This window comes from Arachis stenosperma, chromosome 5 (genome assembly GCF_014773155.1).
Source record: "Arachis stenosperma cultivar V10309 chromosome 5, arast.V10309.gnm1.PFL2, whole genome shotgun sequence".
Taxonomy (NCBI): Eukaryota; Viridiplantae; Streptophyta; class Magnoliopsida; order Fabales; family Fabaceae; genus Arachis; species Arachis stenosperma.
The window spans coordinates 114,009,928-114,032,016 of NC_080381.1; the positions used below are offsets into that span (position 1 = coordinate 114,009,928).

The 22,089-nt window shown below is 37.4% G+C and overlaps 1 protein-coding gene across 1 annotated transcript in view; it reads right to left on the bottom strand.

The window, feature by feature from the left end:
* LOC130981119 (alpha-galactosidase-like) overlaps positions 1 to 6,377 on the bottom strand; it is a 74,479-nt gene extending 68,102 nt beyond the window's left edge. The window contains exons 1-4 of the mRNA XM_057904742.1: positions 6,297 to 6,377; positions 5,083 to 5,142; positions 4,704 to 4,723; positions 3,442 to 3,496 (exon numbers count right to left, since the gene is read on the bottom strand). Of these exons, the coding sequence (XP_057760725.1) occupies positions 3,442 to 3,496; positions 4,704 to 4,723; positions 5,083 to 5,142; positions 6,297 to 6,377 (216 nt within the window). The remainder of the gene's footprint in view (positions 1 to 3,441; positions 3,497 to 4,703; positions 4,724 to 5,082; positions 5,143 to 6,296) is intronic.
* Positions 6,378 to 22,089: the final 15,712 nt, after the last annotated feature.

A 22,089-nucleotide genomic window follows, 5' to 3' on the forward strand; every position in this document is an offset into this window, starting at 1 on the left:
CCTATGATGCAAGGAGATGAACATCCTTACACTAGAAAGGTCAACTTTGATCAAAGGTTGGACCAAGTCCTCACAGTCATATGTGAAGAGGGTGCCCAATGGAAGAGAGATTCAAGAGGAAAGCCGGTTCAATTAAGAAGGCATGACCTCAAGCCCGTGGCTAGAGGATGGTTAGAGTTTATACAACGCTCAATCATTCCCACTAGCAACCGGTCCGAAGTTACCATAGACCGGGCTATCATGATCCATAGCATCATGATTGGAGAAGAAATAGAGGTTCATGAGGTTATAGCCCAAGAACTCTATAAGGGGGCGGACAAATCCTCTACCTTGGCAAGGTTAGCCTTTCCTCATCTCATTTGTCACCTCTGTTATTCAGTTGGAGTTGACATAGAGGGAGACACCCCCATTGAGGAGGACAAACCCATCACTAAGAAAAGGATGGAGCACACAAGAGATCCCACTCATCATGAGATCCCTGAGATTCCTCAAGGGATGCACTTTCCTCCACAAAACTATTGGGAGCAATTAAACACCTCCCTAGGAGAGTTGAGTTCCAACATGGGACAACTAAGGGTGGAGCATCAAGAACACTCCATCATCCTTCATGAGATTAGAGAAGATCAAAGAATCATGAGGGAGGAGCAACAAAGACAAGGAAGAGACATTGAGGAGCTCAAGCACTCCATAGGATCTTCAAGAGGAAGAAAGAGCCGCCATCACTAAGGTGGACCCGTTCTTTGATTTCCTTGTTCTTTGTTCTTCTGTTTTTCGAATTTTATGCTTATGTTTATCCATGTTTGTGTCTTGTGATCATTAGTGTCTTAGTGTCTATGCCTTAAAGTTATGAATGTCCTATGAATCCATCACCTTTCTTAAATAAAAATGTGCTTAATTGATAAAAGAAAGAATTGCATGAATTTTGAATTTTATAACAGTTCAATTATTTTGATGTGGTGGCAATATTTTTGTTTTCTGAATGTATGATTAAACAGTGCATATGTATCTTGAATTTGTGGTTCATGAATGTTGGCTCTTGAAAGAATGATGAAAAAGGAGACATGTTACTGAGGATCTGAAAAATCATCAAAATGATTCTTGAAGCAAGAAAAAGCATTTCTATTCAAAAAAAAATTCGAAAAAAAAAGAGAGAAAAAGAAAAGAAAACGAAAAAGAAAAAGAGAAATAAAGTTGTGATCCAAGGCAATAAGAGTGTGCTTAAGAACCCTGGACACCTCTAATTGGGGACTTTAGCAAAGCTGAGTCACAATCTGAAAAGGTTCACCCAATTATGTGTCTGTGGCATGTATGTATCCTGTGGTAATACTGGAAGACAGAGTGCTTTGGGCCACAGCCAAGACTCAATAAGTAGCTATGTTCAAGAATCATCATACTCTACTAGGAGAATCAATAACACTATCTGGATTCTGAGTTCCTAAAGAAGCCAATCATTCTGAATTTCAAAGGATAGAGTGAGATGCCAAAACTATTCAGAGGCAAAAAGCTAAAAGCCCCGCTCATCTAATTAATACTGATCTTCATAGATGTTTTTGGAATTCATTACATATTCTCTTCTTTTTATCTTATTTGATTTTCAGTTGCTTGAGGACAAGCAACAATTTAAGTTTGGTGTTGTGATGAGCGGATAATTTGTACGCTTTTTGGCATTGTTTTTAGTATGTTTTTAGTATGATCTAGTTAGTTTTTAGTATATTTTTATTAGTTTTTAGTTAAAATTCACTTTTCTGGACTTTACTATGAGTTTGTGTGTTTTTCTGTGATTTCAGGTATTTTCTGGCTGAAATTGAGGGACCTGAGCAAAAATCTGATTCAGAGACTGAAAAGGACTGCAGATGCTGTTGGATTCTGACCTCCCTGCACTCGAAGTGGATTTGCTGGAGCTACAGAAGCCCAATTGGCTCGCTCTCAACGGCGTTGGAAAGTAGACATCCTGGGCTTTCCAGCAATATATGATAGTCCATACTTTGCCCAAGATTTGATGGCCCAAATCGGCGTTCAAAGTCACCCTCAGAAATCCCAGCGTTAAACGCTGGAACTAGCACCCAAATGGGAGTTAAACGCCCAAACTGGCATAAAAGCTGGCGTTTAACTCCAAGAAGAGTCTCTGCACGAAAAATGCTTCATTTCTCAGCCCAAGCACACACCAAGTGGGCCCGGAAGTGGATTTTTATGTCATTTACTCATTTCTGTAAACCTTAGGCTACTAGTTTTCTATAAGTAGGACCTTTTACTATTGTATTTTCATCTTGGTATCTTTGGATCTGAGATCATCTTGGTTCTTCTGGCTCCCTCTCTGGGGCCGAAACCAATGATCACTTTTGTTCTTATGTATTTTCAACGGTGGAGCTTCTACACACCACAGATTAAGGTGTGGAGCTCTGCTGTACCTCGAGTATTAATGCAATTACTATTGTTCTTCCATTCAATTCTGCTTGTTCTTGTTCTAAGATATCACTTGTTCTTCAACTTGATGAATGTGATGATCCGTGACACTCATCATCATTCTCACCTATGAACGTGTGATTGACAACCACCTCCGTTCTACCTTCGATTGGGTGAATATCTCTTGGATTCCTGATTGCACGATGCATGGTTGATCGCCTGACAACCGAGTGCTCTTCTGACAAACGAGCCAACCATTCCGTGAGATCAGAGTCTTCGTGGTATAGGCAAGAACTGATGGCGGCATTCAAGAGAATCCGGAAGGTCTAACCTTGTCTGTGGTATTCTGAGTAGGATTCAATGATTGAATGACTGTGACGTGCTTCAAACTCCTTGCAGGCAGGGCGTTAGTGACAGACGCAAAAGAATCGATGGATTCTATTCCGGCCTGACCGAGAACCGACAGCTGAATTCCGCGTGCTGTGACAGAGCATATGCAATCGTTTTCACTGAGAGGATGGGAGGTAGCCATTGACAACGGTGAAACCCTACACAAGCTTGCCATGGAAAGGAATAAGAAGGATTGGATGAAGACAGTAGGAAAGCAGAGAGACGGAAGGGAAGGCATCTTCATGCGCTTATCTGAAGTTCCTACCAATGAATTACATAAGTATCTCTATCTTTACCTTTTTGTTATTTTCGTTCATCACCATTACCATTTGAGTTTGCCTGACTAAGATTTACAAGATGACCATAGCTTGCTTCAATACTAACAATCTCCGTGGGATCGACCCTTACTCGCGTAAGGTTTATTACTTGGACGACCCAGTGCACTTGCTGGTTAGTTGTGCGAAGTTGTGTAATGCCATGGTATTGAACACCAAGTTTTTGGGGTTCATGACCGGGGATTATGAGAGTTGTGAAAAGTATTGTTCACAATTTCGCGCACCAGTCATGCTGCACAATGTTGAAAATCAAATTCCAACAAGGGAATTAAATTTCTCATAAACCACATTATTATTGATAGTCACCTAGCCTGTCCCAATTATCTTTGATGTCTCCAGTTATTTGGTGTGGTATTTCAAAACCACAACTGAAGTGACAAGTATATTAGATTTTGAGTATTTTGAGTGCAATTAGCATTAAACAGTAATTCAGAGATTAAGAAAGCAAATAATAACTTGGATGTGAAAAATGTGTGAAAAACAGTTAAGGTTTTAGAGGTGTTTATTTTTTCGGATTAACAATTCTTACTAACTACTTTAATTATGCACGATTCAATTCATGACAAATCCTAATTGATTAAATCCTAATTCCTTAGTGTTTTAATCTTCTCTGACCTAATCAATCGCCAATTCCTTGTTCACTTAATTTTGATTAAAGGTTTAAGTCCAATTCTAGTTTATTAGCCACACAAACCTTAATTACCCAAAGATAAGATAAATATATATCACGTATCACGTTAAATTCAGATAACTAGAGAACTGCGAGAATTTACTTTTAAGCTGTTATTCAAGTGAGTTAGCTTTTTCAAGATTCAACAAGAATTCAAGTAAAAGAAAAAGAGTTATCTTCTAATATATTCTGATTCCTAGGATGAAGAATGAAAGTAATTCTTGAATATAGAACAGTGCATTGATTAAAAGTAGAATAACAATAGTATCAATTCATAGAATAAACAGAGCTCCTAACCATAATAGAGGAGGTTTAGTTACTCATGGAGAAAGTAAATCCTAGCAGAGAAAAGTGTGTAATTCTGAAAAATGCAGAAGGGGAGAAGAAGAAATCCCAGGCCAAGATCTCTTCTCCTTTTATATCTAATCCTAATAAAAATAAAATACTATTTCTAAAACCTAAAAATATCTTTTCTTAATTCAAAACTAATTTTAAAAACTAAATTAAATCAAAAGATTCGGTGAAGATCACGCTGGAAACCTTCTTTTTCAGCATATTGGCACCAAACTTGAGATTGGTGGCATTTGGCACCATGTAAGCAGCAATTATGCACACGTTCCCAGGCTCCTGGTGCCAAACTTCAGGTTCTGGCATTTGGAGCTAGCATGGCAGTAAGCTTTTCATGTTGTACGAGGTCTCTGGCGCCAAACGTGAGGTTTCTGGCGTTTGCCGCCACCATGGCAGAGAAAAAGTATAGACTATTATATAACATTAAAAAATTCTAGAAGTTGACTTTCCAATGCCGCTAGAACTGCATCAATGAGACTTCTGTAGCTCAAGTTATGCTCGTTAGAGAATGAGGAGGTCAGAGTTAACAGCATCCACGAATTCTCTTTGCACTTTACCAAATTCGCCTGAATGCCACCTGTATTAAATCATATTGCAAAACAACTCAAAGTAACATTTATGGTAGCTTAAAATACATAAATCTTGATTTAATTTAACAATTTTACATGTAAATTCATTAAAAAAAGATAAAAAAAATCCTCACAAATCATTGTTCTCCAACTATTTCTAACACCTGGGGGCAATTTGATGGATCTTCCAATGCCTTGTGTTTGGAAAGAAAATTGCAACACATAGAGAAGAAGATTGATCTTTCATAGTTTAATAAAACTTTACTCATTGTTGGGTACCTGATTTATAAATAAAATGTATAAATTCATTGATTATATATATATATATATATATATATATATATATATATATCACATTAATTAATACCTCTCTTTTTGGGCTTATATTATTGTTGTTACAATTATCATACTTCAAGTAGTCAACTCTCTAAAATAACATTGAAAACATAAGTTAATTATATATACATAAATCAAAATAAAATTTTTTATCTAAAAGTGTAAAATGACTTTCAAATGAATGTATTACCCAAGAAGCAAATGTTTTTGCATCTTAGACTTCATGTCCCTGATCCAGGCATAGTTTTACTGCATGTCTGATCTCTCTATACAAAGAAAATTATTCTAATTAAAAAATTAAAAATAGTAAATTTTTAATACTAATATATTAATATTGTGTTTAATGTGAGATATATACTCAAGTATCAGAATAGATTTTCAACTTTAAACCTATGCTATGAATATAATCAATTGCAGCCTTAATTTCTGAAGGAAATGTTGAAGCTTTTGCAACTAAATTGCCTTGCTAAAAAAATAAAATAAAATGAAACATTTTATCATATGAATTTTCTCGTGATCACTTGATATAATTAATTAAGTGTAAATTTTTAATATTATTTTTTCGATCAAGAGTCATATTTGGTTTCACAAATTAAATTATGATGAATTTCGAGCTCCAACTAATCTCAATTAATGTTAACATCAACATTCAGTATTTTATTTTTAGTACAATCCCACTTCGATCCCTAACTATTTCGCTAACTCTCATTCCGCCCTTTATTGATTGAAAATGACATTGTAGCCCCTTAATGATTAACTTTGTTAGACATTCTACTCCCTCCGTTAATGTCTCCATCCAGAACTACAGATTTTACCTACGTGTCACGTTAGCTGATAACGTGTCAAGAAACCATTCCAAAGGACAAAACGCCCCCTTCCATGTCAACAATATGCTGTAGTAAAATAGGACAATTAAATTTTTAAAAACTTTTTAGAAGATAGTTAAACCCCTAACTAATTTAAATATAGACACATAAACCTATAATGAACTATGAAATAGGACAAATATCCCTAACTATTGATATTATTGTTCCTGAAGATGAAAAGGAGGCATGAAGACTCATAAAAGAAGCATAAAATTACACCATGGTCCACAACATTCTCTACAAAAGAGGGATATCTATGTGTCTATTAAAGTGCGTCCTGACCTCAAACACCAAAGAGGTCTAAGAGGAAGTACATAATGGCACATGAGGGAACCACTTAGGAGCACGATCACTAGCCAAAAAGACGATCCGAGCTTACTTTTTTTGGCCAACCTTGCAAAGTGAAGCAGTCGAGTTCGTCAAAAAATGTCCGCCTTGTCAAAAGCATGCCAACTTCCATGTTGCACCTCTCGAGGAGCTCATCAGCATTACCTCACCTTGGCCATTCGTAAAGTGGGACCTTGACCTCCTCGAACCATTTTCTCAAGCTCCAAGACAAGTAAAATACCTCATAGTAGGGATTGACTATTTTACTAAGTGGATCGAGATGGAACTATTAGCAACCATCACAGCCCAACGAAGTCAGAAATTTCTTTATAAGAATATTGTCACAAGGTTTGGAGTCCCCCACTCCATCACCATAGACAATAGAACTCAATTCACCGAGTCAACCTTTTGGAACTTGGTGGCTAGGCTTAAGATCAAGCACCAATTCACATTAGTAGAACACTCTCAAGCCAATGGACAAGCTGAAGTAGCAAACAAAGTAATATTGGCTGGGTTGAAGCGCTGACTACAAGACACAAAGGAAGCATGGGTAGACGAGCTTCCTCAAGTTTTGTAGGCATATCGGACAACTCCTCATTCAACAATAAGGGAGTCATCTTTCCGACTTGCTTATGGTATAGAAGCCATGATTCCTATAGAGATCGCTGAAGAATCTCCAAGAGTTAGATTCTATGATGAAGTGATCAATATCCAATCAAAAAAGGAAGAACTCGACCTCTCTTCGGCCTTTTTCTTCAAACCCTCTGAAATGGCCAAAGCAGCCTCTGCTTGTTTAACCTTGGCCCGAGCTTTACCGAGGTTGGAGAGTAAAGGGTCCCTTTATTCCTCCAACTCCTTCTTGGACTCCTGGTACACGAAATTGTGATCATCAACAATGGTGCCAAAGACTTGGTGCTCTTAAACGTGATTCACACTTTGTCACAACTCCATGTAACTGATCAGCAAGTGCACTGGGTCGTCCAAGTATTACCTTATGTGAGTAAGGGTCGATCCCACAGAGATTGTCGGCTTGAAACAAGCTATGGTCATCTTGTAAATCTCAGTCATGCAAATTCAAATGGTTATGGAGGTTTTCGAATATATAAAGATAAATAAAACATAAAATAAAGATAGAGATACTTATGTAATTCATTGGTGGGAATTTCAGATAAGCGTATGGAGATGCTTGTTCCTTCTGAATTTCTGCTTTCCTACTGTCTTCATCCAATCATTCATACTCCTTTCTATGGCAAGCTGTATGTTGAGGGATCACCGTTGTCAATGGCTACCGTCCGTCCTCTCAGTGAAAATGGTCCTCTATGGTTTCTGTACGGCTAATCAATTGTCGTATTGCTCGTCTCGGATGAAAAATACCAGGCACAGCTACCACATGGCTAATCATCTGTCGGTTCTCACTCGTGTTAGAATAGGATCCATTGATCCTTTTGCATCTGTCACTATACCCAACCTTCGTGAGTTTAAAGCTCGTCACAGTCATCCCTTCCCAGATCCTACTCAGAATACCACAGACAAGGTTTAGACGTTCCGGATCTCAGGAATGCTGCCAATTGATTCTAGCTTATACCACAAAGATTCTAATCTCAGATTCAGATGCTCTGTTGTCAAGAGAGACAATTTGAATCATTGATTAGAGATCCAAGAGATACTCATTCAAACTTGTCTTCATGTAGAACGGAAGTGGTTGTCAGGCACGCGTTCATAAGTGAGAATGGTGATGAGTGTCACATAATCATCACATTCATCATGTTCTTGGGTGCGAATGAATATCTTAGAATAAGAATAAGAGTGAATTGAATAAAAAAGTAGTAGTACTTTGCATTAATACTCGAGGTACAGCAGAGCTCCACACCTTAATCTATGGTGTGTAGAAACTCTACCGTTGAAAATACATAAGAACTGGAGGTCCAGGCATGGCCGAATGGCCAGCCTCCCCAAATATGAAAATGTAACTTCCAGGATGATCCGAAGATAAAAATACAATAGTAAGAAATCCTATTTATACTAAACTAGCTACTAGGGTTTACAGAAATAAGTCTAAGTGCAGAAATCCACTTCCAGGGCCCACTTGGTGTGTGCTTGGACTGAGCTTTGAGCTTTCACATGTAGAAGCTTCTCTTGGAGTTAAATGCCAAGTTGTAGCCTGTTTCTGGCATTTAACTCTGGTTTGTAACCTATTTTTGGTGTTTAACGCTAGAATAGGGCAGAGAGCTGCCGTTTGATGCCAGTTTACGTCGTCTAAACTCAAACAAAGTATGGACTATTATCTATTACTGGAATGCCCTAGATGTCTACTTTCCAATGCATTTAAGAGCGCATTATTTGGGTTTTTGTAGCTCCAGAAAATCCATTTTGAGTGCAGGAAGGTCAGAATCCAACAGCATCTGCAGTCCTTTTTCAGCCTCTGATCAGATTTTTGCTCAGGTCCCTCAATTTCAGCCAGAAAATACCTAAAATCATAGAAAAACACAAAAACTCATAGTAAAGTCCAGAAATATGATTTTTGCTTAAAAACTAATAAAAATATACTAAAAACTAATTAAAACATACTAAAACTACCTAAAAACAATGCCAAAAAGCGTATAAATTATCTGCTCATCACAACACCAAACTTAAATTGTTGCTTATCCCCAAGCAACTGAAAATCAAATAGGATAAAAAGAAGAGAATATACTATAAATTCCAAAATATCAATGAAACTTAGTTCCAATTAAATGAGCGCGACTAGTAGCTTTTTGCTTCTGAACAGTTTTGGCATCTCACTTTTTCCTTTGAAGTTTAGAATGATTAGCATCTATAGGAGCTCAGAATTCATATAGTATTATTGACTCTCCTAGTTTAGTATGTTGATTCTTGAACACAGCTACTTTATGAGTCTTGGACGTGGCCCTAAGCACTTTGTTTTCCAGTATTACCACCGGATATATAAATACCACAGACACATGACTGGGTGAACCTTTTTAGATTGTGACTCAGCTTTGCTAAAGTCCCCAGTTAGAGGTGTCCAGAGCTCTTAAGAACACTCTTTTTGCTTTGGATCACGACTTTAACCACTCAGTCTCAAGCTTTTCACTTGGACCTGCATGCCACAAGCACATGGTTAGGGACAGCTTGATTTAGCTGCTTAGGCCAGGATTTTATTCCTGTGGGCCCTCCTATCCATTGATGCCCAAAGCCTTGGATCCTTTCTACCCTTGCCTTTTTGTTTAAAGGGCTATTGGCTTTTTCTGCTTGCTTTTTCTTTTTCTTTTTATTTCTTTTCACCACTTTTTTTTCGCAAGCTTTGTTTTTCATTGCTTTTTCTTGCTTCAAGAATCAATTTCATGATTTTTCAGATTATCAATAACATTTCTCCTTTTTCATCATTCTTTCAAGAGCCAACAATTTTTAACATTCATAAACTTCACTGTAAAAAATATGCACTGTTCAAGCATTCATTCAGAAAACAAAAAGTATTGCCACCGGATCAAAATAATTGAATTAATTTTAAGGATAAATTTTGAAATTCAAGTACTTCTTTTTATTTTGCAATTAAAACAATTTATTTAAGAAAGATGAAGGATTCATGGAATTATTCATAGCTTTAAGGCATAGACACTAGACATTAATGATCATGTAATAAAGACACAAACATAGACAGAACATTAAGCATGAAAATTGAAAAACAGAAAAATAAGAACAAGAAAATTAAAGAACGGGTCCACCTTAGTGATGGCAGCTAGTTCTTCCTCTTGAAGATCATATGGAGTGCTTGAGCTCCTCAATGTCTCTTCCTTGCCTTTGTTGCTCTTCCCTCATGGCTCTTTGATCTGCAGTCAAATGCTCTACCACTGAGTTATGAACCTTTGAGATGAACCTTTCCATCTTTCATGACTCGGAGGTGGAAGCAACTGCCTTCCATTTCCTCTTTCTAGAGGTTTCTCCAGCCTTAGGTGCCATAAATAGTTATAGAAAAACAAAAAGCAACACTTTTTCCACACCAAACTTAAAAGGTTTGCTTGTCCTCATGCAAAAGAAAAAAGAGAGGAGGAGAAGAAGAAGAAATGGAGGAGATGGAGGGGGAAGAATGTTATGGAATGGTGTGAAGAGGAGAGAGAGTGAGTTGAGATAGGTGGGGATCTTGTAGGATCCACAGATCCTGAGGTGTCAACGATTTCTCATCCCTGCACTATTTAGGTGTGCAAAACGTCCTTAGAGTGCAATACTGGTGTTTAAACGCCAGACTGCTGCCTGTTTCTGGTGTTTAACGCCAGCTTGTTGCCTGTTTCTGGCGTTTAACGCCAGCTTGTTGCTTCTTTCTGGCATTAAACGCCAGTCTGATGCTTCTTTCTAGCGTTAAACGCCCATTCTGCTACTCTTACTGGCGTTTAAACGCCAGTAAGCTTATCTTCCAGGGTGTGCTGTTTTTAATGCTGTTTTTGATTTTGCCTTGATTTTTTTCAGTTGTTTTTGTGACTTCACATGGTCATCAACCTAAAGAAAATATAAAATAACATAGATAAATAAAATTGAGTTGCCTCCCAATAAGCGCTTCTTTAATGTCAATAGCTTGACAGTGAGCTCTCATGGAGCCTCACAGATGTTCAGAGCATGGTAGGGGCCTCCCAACACCAAACTTAGAGTTTGAATGTGGGGGCTTTGTTTGACTCTGTATTGAGAGAAGTTTTTCATGCCTCTCTCTATGTTACAGAAGGAGAACCTTGAGTCTTAAATACAAGGTAGTCCTCATTCAACTGAAGGACCAACTCTCCTCTGTCAACATCAATCACAGCTCTTGCTGTGGCTAAGAAGGGTCTTCCAAGGATGATGGATTCATCCTCATCCTTCCCAGTGTCTAAGATTATGAAGTCAGCAAGGATGTAAAGGCCTTCAACCTTCACTAGCACGTCCTCTACCAGTCTATAAGCCTGTTTTATTGAGTTGTCTGCCATCTCTAATGAGATTCTTATAGCTTGTACCTCAAATATCCCCAGTTTCTCCATTACAGAGAGTGGCATAAGGTTTATGCCTAATCCCAGGTCACACAGAGCCTTCTCAAAGGTTATGGTGCCTATGGTACAGGGTATTAAGAATTTACCAGGATCCTATTTCTTTTGAGGTAATTTCTGCCTAACCAATGCATTCAGTTCATTGGTGAGCAAGGGAGGTTCATCCCCCCAAGTCTCTTTACTTAATAATTTGGCTGTCAACTTCATGATTGCTCCAAGGTACTTAGCAACTTACTCTTCAGTAATATCTTCATCCTCTTTAGAGGAAGAATATTCATCAGAGCTCATGAATGGCAGAAGGAAGTTGAATGGAATCTCTATGGTCTTTGTATGAGCCTCAAATTCCTTTGATTCCTCATTAGGGAACTCCTTTTTGTTCAGAGGACGTCCCATGAGGCCTTCCTCACTGGGATTCATGACCTCCTCACTCTCTCCAGGTTCGGCCATGTTGGCCACAGTTATGGCCTTGCACTCTCTTTTTGGATTCTCTTCTGTATTGCTTGGGAGAGTACTAGGAGGAGTTTCAGTGACTTTCTTACTCAACTGACCCTCTTGTGCCTCTAAGTTTCTGATGGAGGACCTTGTTTCATTCATGAAACTGAGAGTGGCCTTAGATAGATCAGAGATATGTTTGCTAAGCTAGACTGGCTCTGCTCAGAATTCTCTGTCTGTTGCTGAGAAGATGATGGAAAAGGTTTGCTATTGCCATACCTGTTTCTTCCACCACTATTATTATTGAAACCTTGTTGGGGTTTCTGTTGATCCTTCCATGAAGGATTATAGGTGTTGCCAAAGGCTTCACCCATGTAATTTACCTCTGCCATTGTAGGGTTCTCAGGATCATAAGCTTCTTCTTCAGAAGATACTTCTTTAGTACTGTTGGATACAGCTTGCAATCCATTCAAACTCTGAGAAATCATATTGACTTGCTGAGTCAATAACTTGTTCTGAGCCAATATGGCATTCAGAGCATCAATTTCAAGAACTCTCTTCTTCTGAGGCGTCCCATTATTCATAGGATTCCTCTCAGAGGTGTACATGAATTGGTTATTTGCAACCATTTTAATGAGTTCCTGAGCTTCTGCAGGCATTTTCTTTAGGTGAATAGATCCACCTACAGAGTGGTCCAATGACATTTTAGATAGTTCAGACAGACCATCATAGAATATATCCAGGATGATCCATTCTGAAAGCATGTCAGAAGGACACTTTTTGGTCAGTTGCTTGTATCTTTCCCAAGCTTCATAGAGGGACACACCTTCTTTTTGCCTGAAGGTTTGAACATCCACTCTAAGCTTGCTCAGCTTTTGAGGAGGAAAGAACTTGGCTAAGAAAGCCGTGACTAGCTTGTCCCAAGAGTTCAGGCTATCTTTAGGTTGAGAGTCCAACCAAGTCCTAGCTTTGTTTCTTACAGCAAATGGGAAAAGCATAAGTCTGTAGACCTCAGGATCAACCCCATTGGTCTTAACAGTGTCACAGATCTGCGAGAACTCAGTTAAAAACTGATAAGGATCTTCTGATGGAAGTCCATGAAACTTGCAGTTCTGTTGCATTAGAGAAACTAATTGAGGCTTGAGCTCAAAATTGTTTGCTCCAATGGCAGGAATTGAGATGCTTCTTCCATAGAAGTTGGAAGTTGGTGCAGTAAAGTTACCAAGCATCTTCCTTACATTGTTATTGTTATTATTATTTTCGGCTGCCATCTCCTCTTCTTTTTCGAGAATTTTTGCAAAATTTTCTCTGAAGTGTTGTGTTTTAGCTTCTCTTAGCTTCTTCTTCAGAGTCCTTTCAGTTTTAGGGTCAGCTTCAACAAGAATGTTCTTGTCCTTGCTCCTGCTTATATGAAAAAGAAGGGAACAGAAAATATGGAATCCTCTATGCCACAGTATAGAGATTCATTGATGTATCCGAGGAAAAGAATAAGAATGAAGAAAGAAGAAGAAGAATTCAAACACAGAGAGGGGGGTTCAAATTTTTGAGAAGAGAAGTGTTAGTAAATAAATAAAATAAAATAGAAAGAGGTGAGAGAGAGAGAGAGGAGGAGGAAATTCGAATATTAATTAAAAGAAAAGAAAAATATTTTTGTTTTTATTTAATTATGAGTTAGAATTCGAAATTTAGGAAAAGAAATAAAATAAAACTAGAATTTAAAACAATTAGTTAATTAAAAAGAATTTTGAAAAAGAGGGAGGTGATTTTCGAAAATTAAAGTGAAAAAGTGGTTAGGAGGTTTAAAAAAAGATAAGAAATCTTAAAATAAAATAAACAAGGAACTAATTGAAAAAGATTTGAAAATCAATTTTGAAAAGATATGAAGTTAGATAAAGATTTTAAAATTAAAATTTTGAAAAAGATATGATTTGAAATTCATTTTGAAAAAGATTGAAAAGGAAATTAAAAAGATTTGAAAATTTTGAAAAGATAAGACGTTAGAAAAATATTTTGAATTTAAAATTTTGAAAAAGATATGATTGAAAAAGATTTAATTGAAGAAGATATGATTGAAGAGATATGATTGAACTTTATTTTGAAAAAGATTTGAAAGATAAATTAAAAAGATTTGATTTTTAAAATTAAAGTTGATGAGTTGACTAACAAGAAATTAAAAGATATTATTCTAAAATTTAAAGTTTGAATCTTTCTTGATAGGGAAGTCACAAACTTGAAATTTTTGAATAAAAACATTAAATGTTAGTATTAATTTCGAAAATATAAGATAAAATTAAGAAAAAAATTTTAAAAAATTAATTTTTAAGATTTTCAAAAAATATTGAGAAGAAAAATGAAAAAGATTTGATTTTTTTGAAAAAGAATTGGAAAAGATCAATTTTTTAAATTTAAATTTTGATTTGACAAAAAAAGATATGATTTTGAAAATCTTTGACTAATTCAATGCATAATTTTGAAAATTATGAGTGGAATAAGGAAAAGATATTTTTTATTTTTGAATTTTAATGAGGAAAGAGAAAAACAACAAAATGATTCAAGACATAAAAATTCTGGATCAAAACGAAGAAAACATACAAGAACACTTTGAATGTCAAGATGAACACCAAGAACACTTTGAAGATCATGATGAACATCAAGAACTTATTTTTGAAAATTTTTTTGGAAAAGAAAGACATGCAAGATACCAAACTTAAAAATTTTTAATGTTTAGACGCTATGAATTCAAAAATGCATATGAAAAACAAGAAAAGACACAACAAGAAAATTTAAAGATCAAACAAGGAGACTTACCAAGAACAACTTGAAGATCATGAAGAACACCATGCATGAATTTTTCGAAAATTTAAGGAAAATAAAAAATATGCAATTGACACCAAACTTAAAATTTGACTCTAGACTCAAACAAGAAACAAGATTTTTTTTTGTTTTTATGATTTTATAATTTTTTTGTATTTTTTTTGAAATTTATTTTGGGAAAAAGAAAGTAATGAATTCAAAGTCCTTAATCAGAATCCCAAGAATCATGCAATTTTAGTCTAAAGCTCCAGTCCAGGAATTAGACATGGCTTTTTAGCCAGCCAAGCTTTGAGTGAAAGCTTCGGTCCAAAACACTAGACATGGCCAATGGCCAGCCAAGCTTTTAGCAGATTATTACATTCAACAGTAAGATTGATAGAAATCAACAAGATATTGTGATGATAAGTTAAAAACTCGGTCCAAAAGGTTAGACATGGCTTAACAGCCAGCCATATTTCATATATCATCAAAAACTCTAGAATTCATTCTTAAAAATTATGAAGAACAGAATAAATTTTTTTTTTTAGATTTTTCGAAAAATAAAGAAAATAAAAGAAAGATTAAACATAAAATAAAATTACCCAATCTAAGTAACAAGATGAACTGTCAGTTGTCCAAACTCGAACAATCCCCGGCAATGGCGCCAAAAACTTGGTACACAGAATGGTGATCATCAACAATGGCGCCAAAGACTTGGTGCTCTTAAACGTGATTCACACTTTGTCACAACTCCATGTAACTGACCAGCAAGTGCACTGGGTCGTCCAAGTAATACCTTACGTGAGTAAGGGTCGATCCCACGGAGATTGTTGGCTTGAAGCAAGCTATGGTCATCTTGTAAATCTCAGTCAGGCGGATTCAAATGGTTATGGAGGTTTTTGAATATATAAAGATAAATAAAACATAAAATAAAGATAGAGATACTTATGTAATTCATTGGTGGGAATTTCAGATAAGTGTATGGAGATGCTTGTTCCTTCTGAATCTCTGCTTTCCCATTGCTGTCTTCATCCAATCATTCATACTCCTTCCCATTGCAAGCTGTATGTTGGGGGATCACCGTCGTCAATGGCTACCGTCCGTCCTCTCAGTGAAAATGGTCCTCTATGGTTTCTATACGGCTAATCAACTGTCGGATTGCTCATCTCGGATGAAAAATACCAGGCACAGCTACCACATGGCTAATCATCTGTCGGTTCTCACTCGTGTTGGAATAGGATCCATTGATCCTTTTGCATCTGCCACTACACCCAACCTTCGTGAGTTTGAAGCTCGTCACAGTCATCCCTTCCCAGATCCTACTCAGAATACAACAGACAAGGTTTAGATGTTCTGGATCTCAGGAATGCTGCCAATTGATTCTAGCTTATACCACAAAGATTCTAATCTCAGATTCAGATACTATGTTGTCAGGAGAGACGATGTGAATCATTGATTAGAGATCCAATAGATACTCATTCAAGCTTGTCTTCATGTAGAACGGAAGTGGTTGTCAGGCACGCGTTCATAAGTGAGAATGGTGATGAGTGTCACATAATCATCACATTCATCATGTTCTTGGGTGTGAATGAATATCTTAGAACAAGAATAAGAGTGAATTGAATATAAAAACAGTAGTACTTTGCATTAATACTCGAGGTACAGCAGAGCTCCATACCTTAATCTATGGTGTGTAGAAACTCCACCGTTGAAAATACATAAGAACTGGAGGTCTAGGAATGGCCGAATGGCCAGCCTCCCCAAATATGAAAATGTAACTTCCAGGATGATCCGAAGATAAAAATACAATAGTAAGAAGTCCTATTTATACTAAACTAGCTACTAGGGTTTACAGAAATAAGTCTAAGTGCAGAAATCCACTTCTGGAGCCCACTTGGTGTGTGCTTGGACTGAGCTTTGAGCTTTCACATGTAGAGCCTTCTGTTGGAGTTAAACACCAAGTTGTAGCCTGTTTTTGGTGTTTAACTCTGGTTTGTAACCTGTTTCTGGCATTTAACGCCAGAATAGGGCAGAGAGCTGGCGTTTAATGCCAGTTTACGTCGTCTAAACTCGAACAAAGTATGGACTATTATCTATTGCTGGAAATCCCTGGATGTCTACTTTCCAATTCAAGTGAGAGCGCGCCATTTGGGTTTCTGTAGCTCCATAAAATCCATTTCAAGTGCAGGGAGGTCAGAATCCAACAGCATCTGCAGTCTTTTTTCAGCCTCTGATCAGATTTTTGCTCAGGTCCCTCAATTTCAGCCAGAAAATACCTAAAATCATAGAAAAACACACAAACTCATAGTAAATTCCAGAAATGTGATTTTTGCTTAAAAACTAATAAAAATATACTAAAAACTAATTAAAACATACTAAAACTACCTAAAAATAATGCCAAAAAGCGTATAAATTATCTGCTCATCAACTCCCTTAAGGAGGCCACTTCAGCCTAAGAGGCAGCCAAGGAGCTACTAGTGGTATTAAGGGGAGTCTTCTCCAACTCCATGGCCAAGGCCATACAAATGCCAGCCGTCCAAACTCCACCTCGGGCCAGGGGCTGAAGGTGGATTTTGATAGCAACAACATCCTTGATAATATAGCTATGAGTAAGGATGTGCTTTTCGCTCCGAGCAAGGCCATCTAACCCTGCTCGTATATACTCCCCAACTCCGAGTTCTTATGCCTCTTAGGATTCGGTTCGACAGTAACGGGTGGAGGACGAGTTGCTTGTTTGGCCGAGCTAGGAGGAGGAGTGGATTGAGAGGTCGGATTGGAAATAATCGTCAGAGAAGCTGAAGTGCCCAAGTCTGAGATCGAGGGCGAGGATAGATCGGCGGTTTCACCATCTTTTTTTAATTGTATGTTCCGCGCAACAATGTTCTTCCTAGTAGAAATGAGCATTTTTATGGCGGCCGACTTAGAAGCCATTTTTTCTGCAACACCCAAATGAAGGCACATTAGTCATCAACACAATTTTACAAACAAAATCTATAAAAGGAAGAGAAAACTACCTAACTCAGATTGTAGCTAGCTTGGGTTCCCTAAATACCTTTTTGTATCCACATAAGTAGCTCGGCGTCAGAACTCCTGAAACACCCTGACCACGCTCTATTCTACCTTATCTAAGTCATTCGAGTTGTAAAACCCGATCAAATCGTAACTAATTAAATAATAAATTAAATAGGAGCGAATATGGTTAGAAAATTTAGCAATCGGAATTGATAATTTAAATATAATATTTGGACTCAGTGAATTTTTCTGAGTCGGAAAACATAGTTTTCTGAAAAAAATGCGCACTGAAAATATGACCGGCAGTATCGACTGCAATTTGTCCGATACTGTGGCTGAGAAAATTAATTAGAAATGAATAATTTTAAGAAATAAGAATTTATAATTTGGAAAGATAAAAATATTTAAAATACGATTTAAAACTCTAATCTTGAAGGTTTTGGTCCAAAGTTGGGCCAACGGACTAAACCAAGTGAACCAGACTCAAGTGGGCCCAAGACCCAACATATATATAGCCTTATTAAGGCCATTCAGCAGTCACAACTCCCCATTTTCATGAGAAACACGCTGAAATGGAAGAGAGGTGAGAGCTGAGGGTTCCAACTTCAATTTTAATCTTCAAACCACCATAACTTGAGATACGGAGCTCCGATTGACGAGCCGTTTGTGGCCACGCGTCGCTCTTCTCCTCCTCTTTGAGTCTATCTAAGTTTTATGGTGAGTAATAAACTCTTCTCTTCTCAGTTTCGTTTTTCCTCTTGTATTTCGAATTTAGTTTGGGTTTTGAGAAAATGTTGTGATTTTGGTTGTTTAGGGGTTCTCTAGTATGAGACATGGGTGATATTCATCACAAACTTCAGTGGGTTAAGGTAAGAAACCCTCCAACCCTTGTGATTTATCATTTTCATGAACTCTAGGTTGATTGTAAGTGTGAAATTGGTTACATTAGAGTACTGGTTGATTTTGGCGCACAATTGGGAGGTTGGTTTTGCTTATGGAGCTTTGGTGAGGCTTAGAGCTAAGATTGGTGGAGGCTTTCAAAGAAGAAGCTCAATTGGTTTTGCTCCAAGAGGTACGGTTTAAGTTTCATTTATGTACCGTGTGGTGTGATGAGAATTTCTACGCTAGATGCCCCTAGGATTAAGTTTGGATTGTGTAAATGGTTAGTACTAATATGCATAGTTGATGTGTAATGTAAATTAATGATTGGGTTGAAAATTGTGTGAATTTGTATGTCTGGTGTGTTAAGGATTTGATGAATTGGATAGTGAATATTGGTTTGTGGAATATGCATTTAAATTGTGAATTCGGGCCAGAGGCCGTGAATCTTGGGCCAGAGGCCGTGAATCTTGGGCCGGAGGCCAGAAAGAGGTAAGGAAGGTAAGCGGATTGTGTATTGTGTGATGATATAAGAGATTGGATGGATTTTAGATATTGAATGTGTGAATAATTGGTTTGATTATTAAATAATAAGAAATTAGGAATTTAGGAGTGGAAGGGGACGAAATTGAATTGAATTCTGTAGATGAGGTAGGTTTGGTTTTGGTTGAGTGTAATTGTGTGAATGTGGTTGGGTTGTGGTCATTTGGATGAGTCAAAATGAATTTGGCTTGTGAACATTAGAAAAATTGGTGACTTCTATTTTTGGGTAAAAATAGATTTTTGACCAACTTCGGCGGTTTGTAACTCGGTCCTCGAGGTTAGGAATTCTTCAAAATTAGATTTTTATGAAAGTTTATTCAACGATCTTTCCAATGGTTTAGAAATGGTTGAAAAAGGAATTTTGTAGAAGAAGTTATGTGTGGCGAAAGTTTGAGCTTTAAAAATGAAATTCTGCAGCTTTTCAAACTTAGTAAAATTTTTAAGAAAACGTACTCCGACGCGCACGCATGGCTGACGTGCACGCGTCACTCACGATTTTTTACTCTCTCACGCGTGCGCCTGGCCGACGCGTACGCATCGCTGTATTTGATGTGAGTGCCCAATAGAAAATTCCAGAGAGTTGCGTTGATACTATGCTGGTTTTGTGCAAGGAGCACAAAACGCACCCACGCGTACGTGTGACTGACGAGCACGCGTCGCGCTACCTCTCTGCTTCTCAAGCGTGCGCATGAACGACGCTCGCGCGTCACTTCCTTTTTTCGGTTTCCACGCGTGTGCGTGGGCGACGCGCACGTGTGACCCTGTTTTCAGCAAAAGTTGATTTTGAGTTTTTAAAGTCGAAGTTCAGATTTCTAAGCCTCGATTTTCATCCTCTATGTCCTAAATCTTTATAGTATGCCTAGTAATGAAAAGAATCTAAGACATGTGGTAACTTGTGGATGAAGTAAAGTGAGAATGAATGATGAATGATGAGTAATGATGATTGTATGTGTTACTAAGGATGATGGTGGGAGTTCTATGTATGCCATGAGCCGAAGGGCCATGATTGTTAGTGAATTATGGCTGGTTGTGTATTATATTGTGAGTCGAATGGCTGTGATAAATATTGATTTTTGGTGGAGTATGTATGCACATGATTGAATGAGATAGAGGTACCGGGTAAGAGGCGGTGGAAATGACCACTCGCTCTGTGTATATGATTAAGAAGTGTAGAGATGTTGGGAATATATGGAAAATAAATAAATGAATTAATGATTATGAAAGAAGTGGAATAATAATGAAAATGAACTTGAATTTGATTGTGATATGCCTCCGGGTAAGAGGCAAGGACACCGGCTAAGATGCAGTGGTGTTATCCACTTGCTCCGAGTATGAATTATGAATGAATTGATGTATGAAAATGAATTGTAATGATAAAGAAAGTGTGTTTTTGAATGTGAATCCGGGTAAGATGCAGTGGTGTTATCCACTTGCTCCAGGAGAGTTCGAGGCTTCGAGTAAGATGCTAGGGCTGTGTTTTATCGCCGCTTGCTCCGGGTCGAGAACTATAACACTGCCTGGGTAAGAGGCAGTGGTGAGGTTTTCCCCTGCCCCAGGTACATGGTATGATGCAAGGGTTTCAGTGTTGTCTCACTTGCTCCGTGTTTGGTGTTCCATCCACGGTTAGCTACAAGGACTTGTCGGGTTGGCTTTATAACCGACAGATGATATCATCAGCCATAGTGCAGGCATATATCATTTGCATATGCTTGAATTGTTTGGGTTTGCCTATTTTTTTTTTGGATTGCTATATCATATATGCTATGTTACCTGATTATGTGCTACTTATTCTACATGTACCTTATTGTGTATTACTTGCCTGTATTGCTTGTGTTTGTACAACTGAGTGGTCCCCTCATGCTAGTGTTGGTTGACGCTGAAGCTATTCTTGTGGAAATGGAATGATGATATGATTAATTTAAAATGATGATTATTGAATGAGGTAATTTAAGCTCCCTGGGTCACGCAGTGAAGTGATTTCACTTGCTCCAGGTAAGAATATGAAGTATTAATATAGAATTGCTGAGATAGAATAACTGGTGATGGTTTGACTTATGATTCTAATTTTGATTTGTTGGAGAGTTGGAAGGTTGGGAAACATGAGAGAGCAGAATTAGATTTAGCATCCCCTTATGACAGTTGCCTATTTATGGATTAGCGAGAATATAAGATGAATCTTGGGTGAAAGGAAGTTTAGGATCCTTAGTGAGTTTTTATTACAATGTATTGTATTTATTTGGCACTTTTACCGTACTGGAAACCCATGGATCGAGGGTTTTCATTCCATATATATCTCTTGTTTTTCAGATACAGGTCCAGGTGCTTAAAAATGAGCTGTGGTTCATCTGAAAGACGGCGAAGATCTTTATGTTCTCTACTTTATATTTTGCTTAGAATATCTCCACCTTTATTTGAAAAGCATATATTATGTATTGAACTCTTTTGAACTCGCCTATAGAGGCTTGATGTATTTTGGGAGAGATAGGAAACTTCTGTTGTCAAACTGCTTTTACTCTATATCCTAGTCGGCCTAAACTTCGTAGGTCGCGGCTAGTGGCTATTTATATATATCATATATCTATATTATGTTTTGATCTCATTCTTATATTTATACCGCTATCGATACACGCTTTATCTTTTGTTGATACGTGAGTGTTACGCTTCGCGATTCTATTTTACTCCTTTTTCAGGCTTCTAGTTTAATACTTCCTTTCAATTATATTTTATATTATATATTACAATCCACCTTGAGAGTCGTACCACCTTAATATAATTGACTTATGACTCGAGCATAAGGATTTGTATATTAGGGTATTACATTATGGTATCAGAGCAGTTCGTCCTCGTAAGCCTGAGGAATGGAACTGCTTATACTTCAATGCAAACTTTGGGTCTGTGTCTGTGCTAGTTAGGGTATCTAGTTGATACGTCTAGCATGAAGTTCATGTGTGTACCTTTGGTAACTTTGAAGCACTAGACTTGAGATATTGAGATTGATCACCTTGATATCACTTGTTTTGTGCGAACAGGAACCAAATTGTGACTCGTGGACATGGTCGCAGTCGAAAGTGGGATAGGGCTAGTAACACGGAACCTGAGATGACTGAGAATAATCTCACAAACTTTATGAATGCCATGGAGATCATGGCTTCTGCTATGCAAGCTACGGCTGCGGTATTG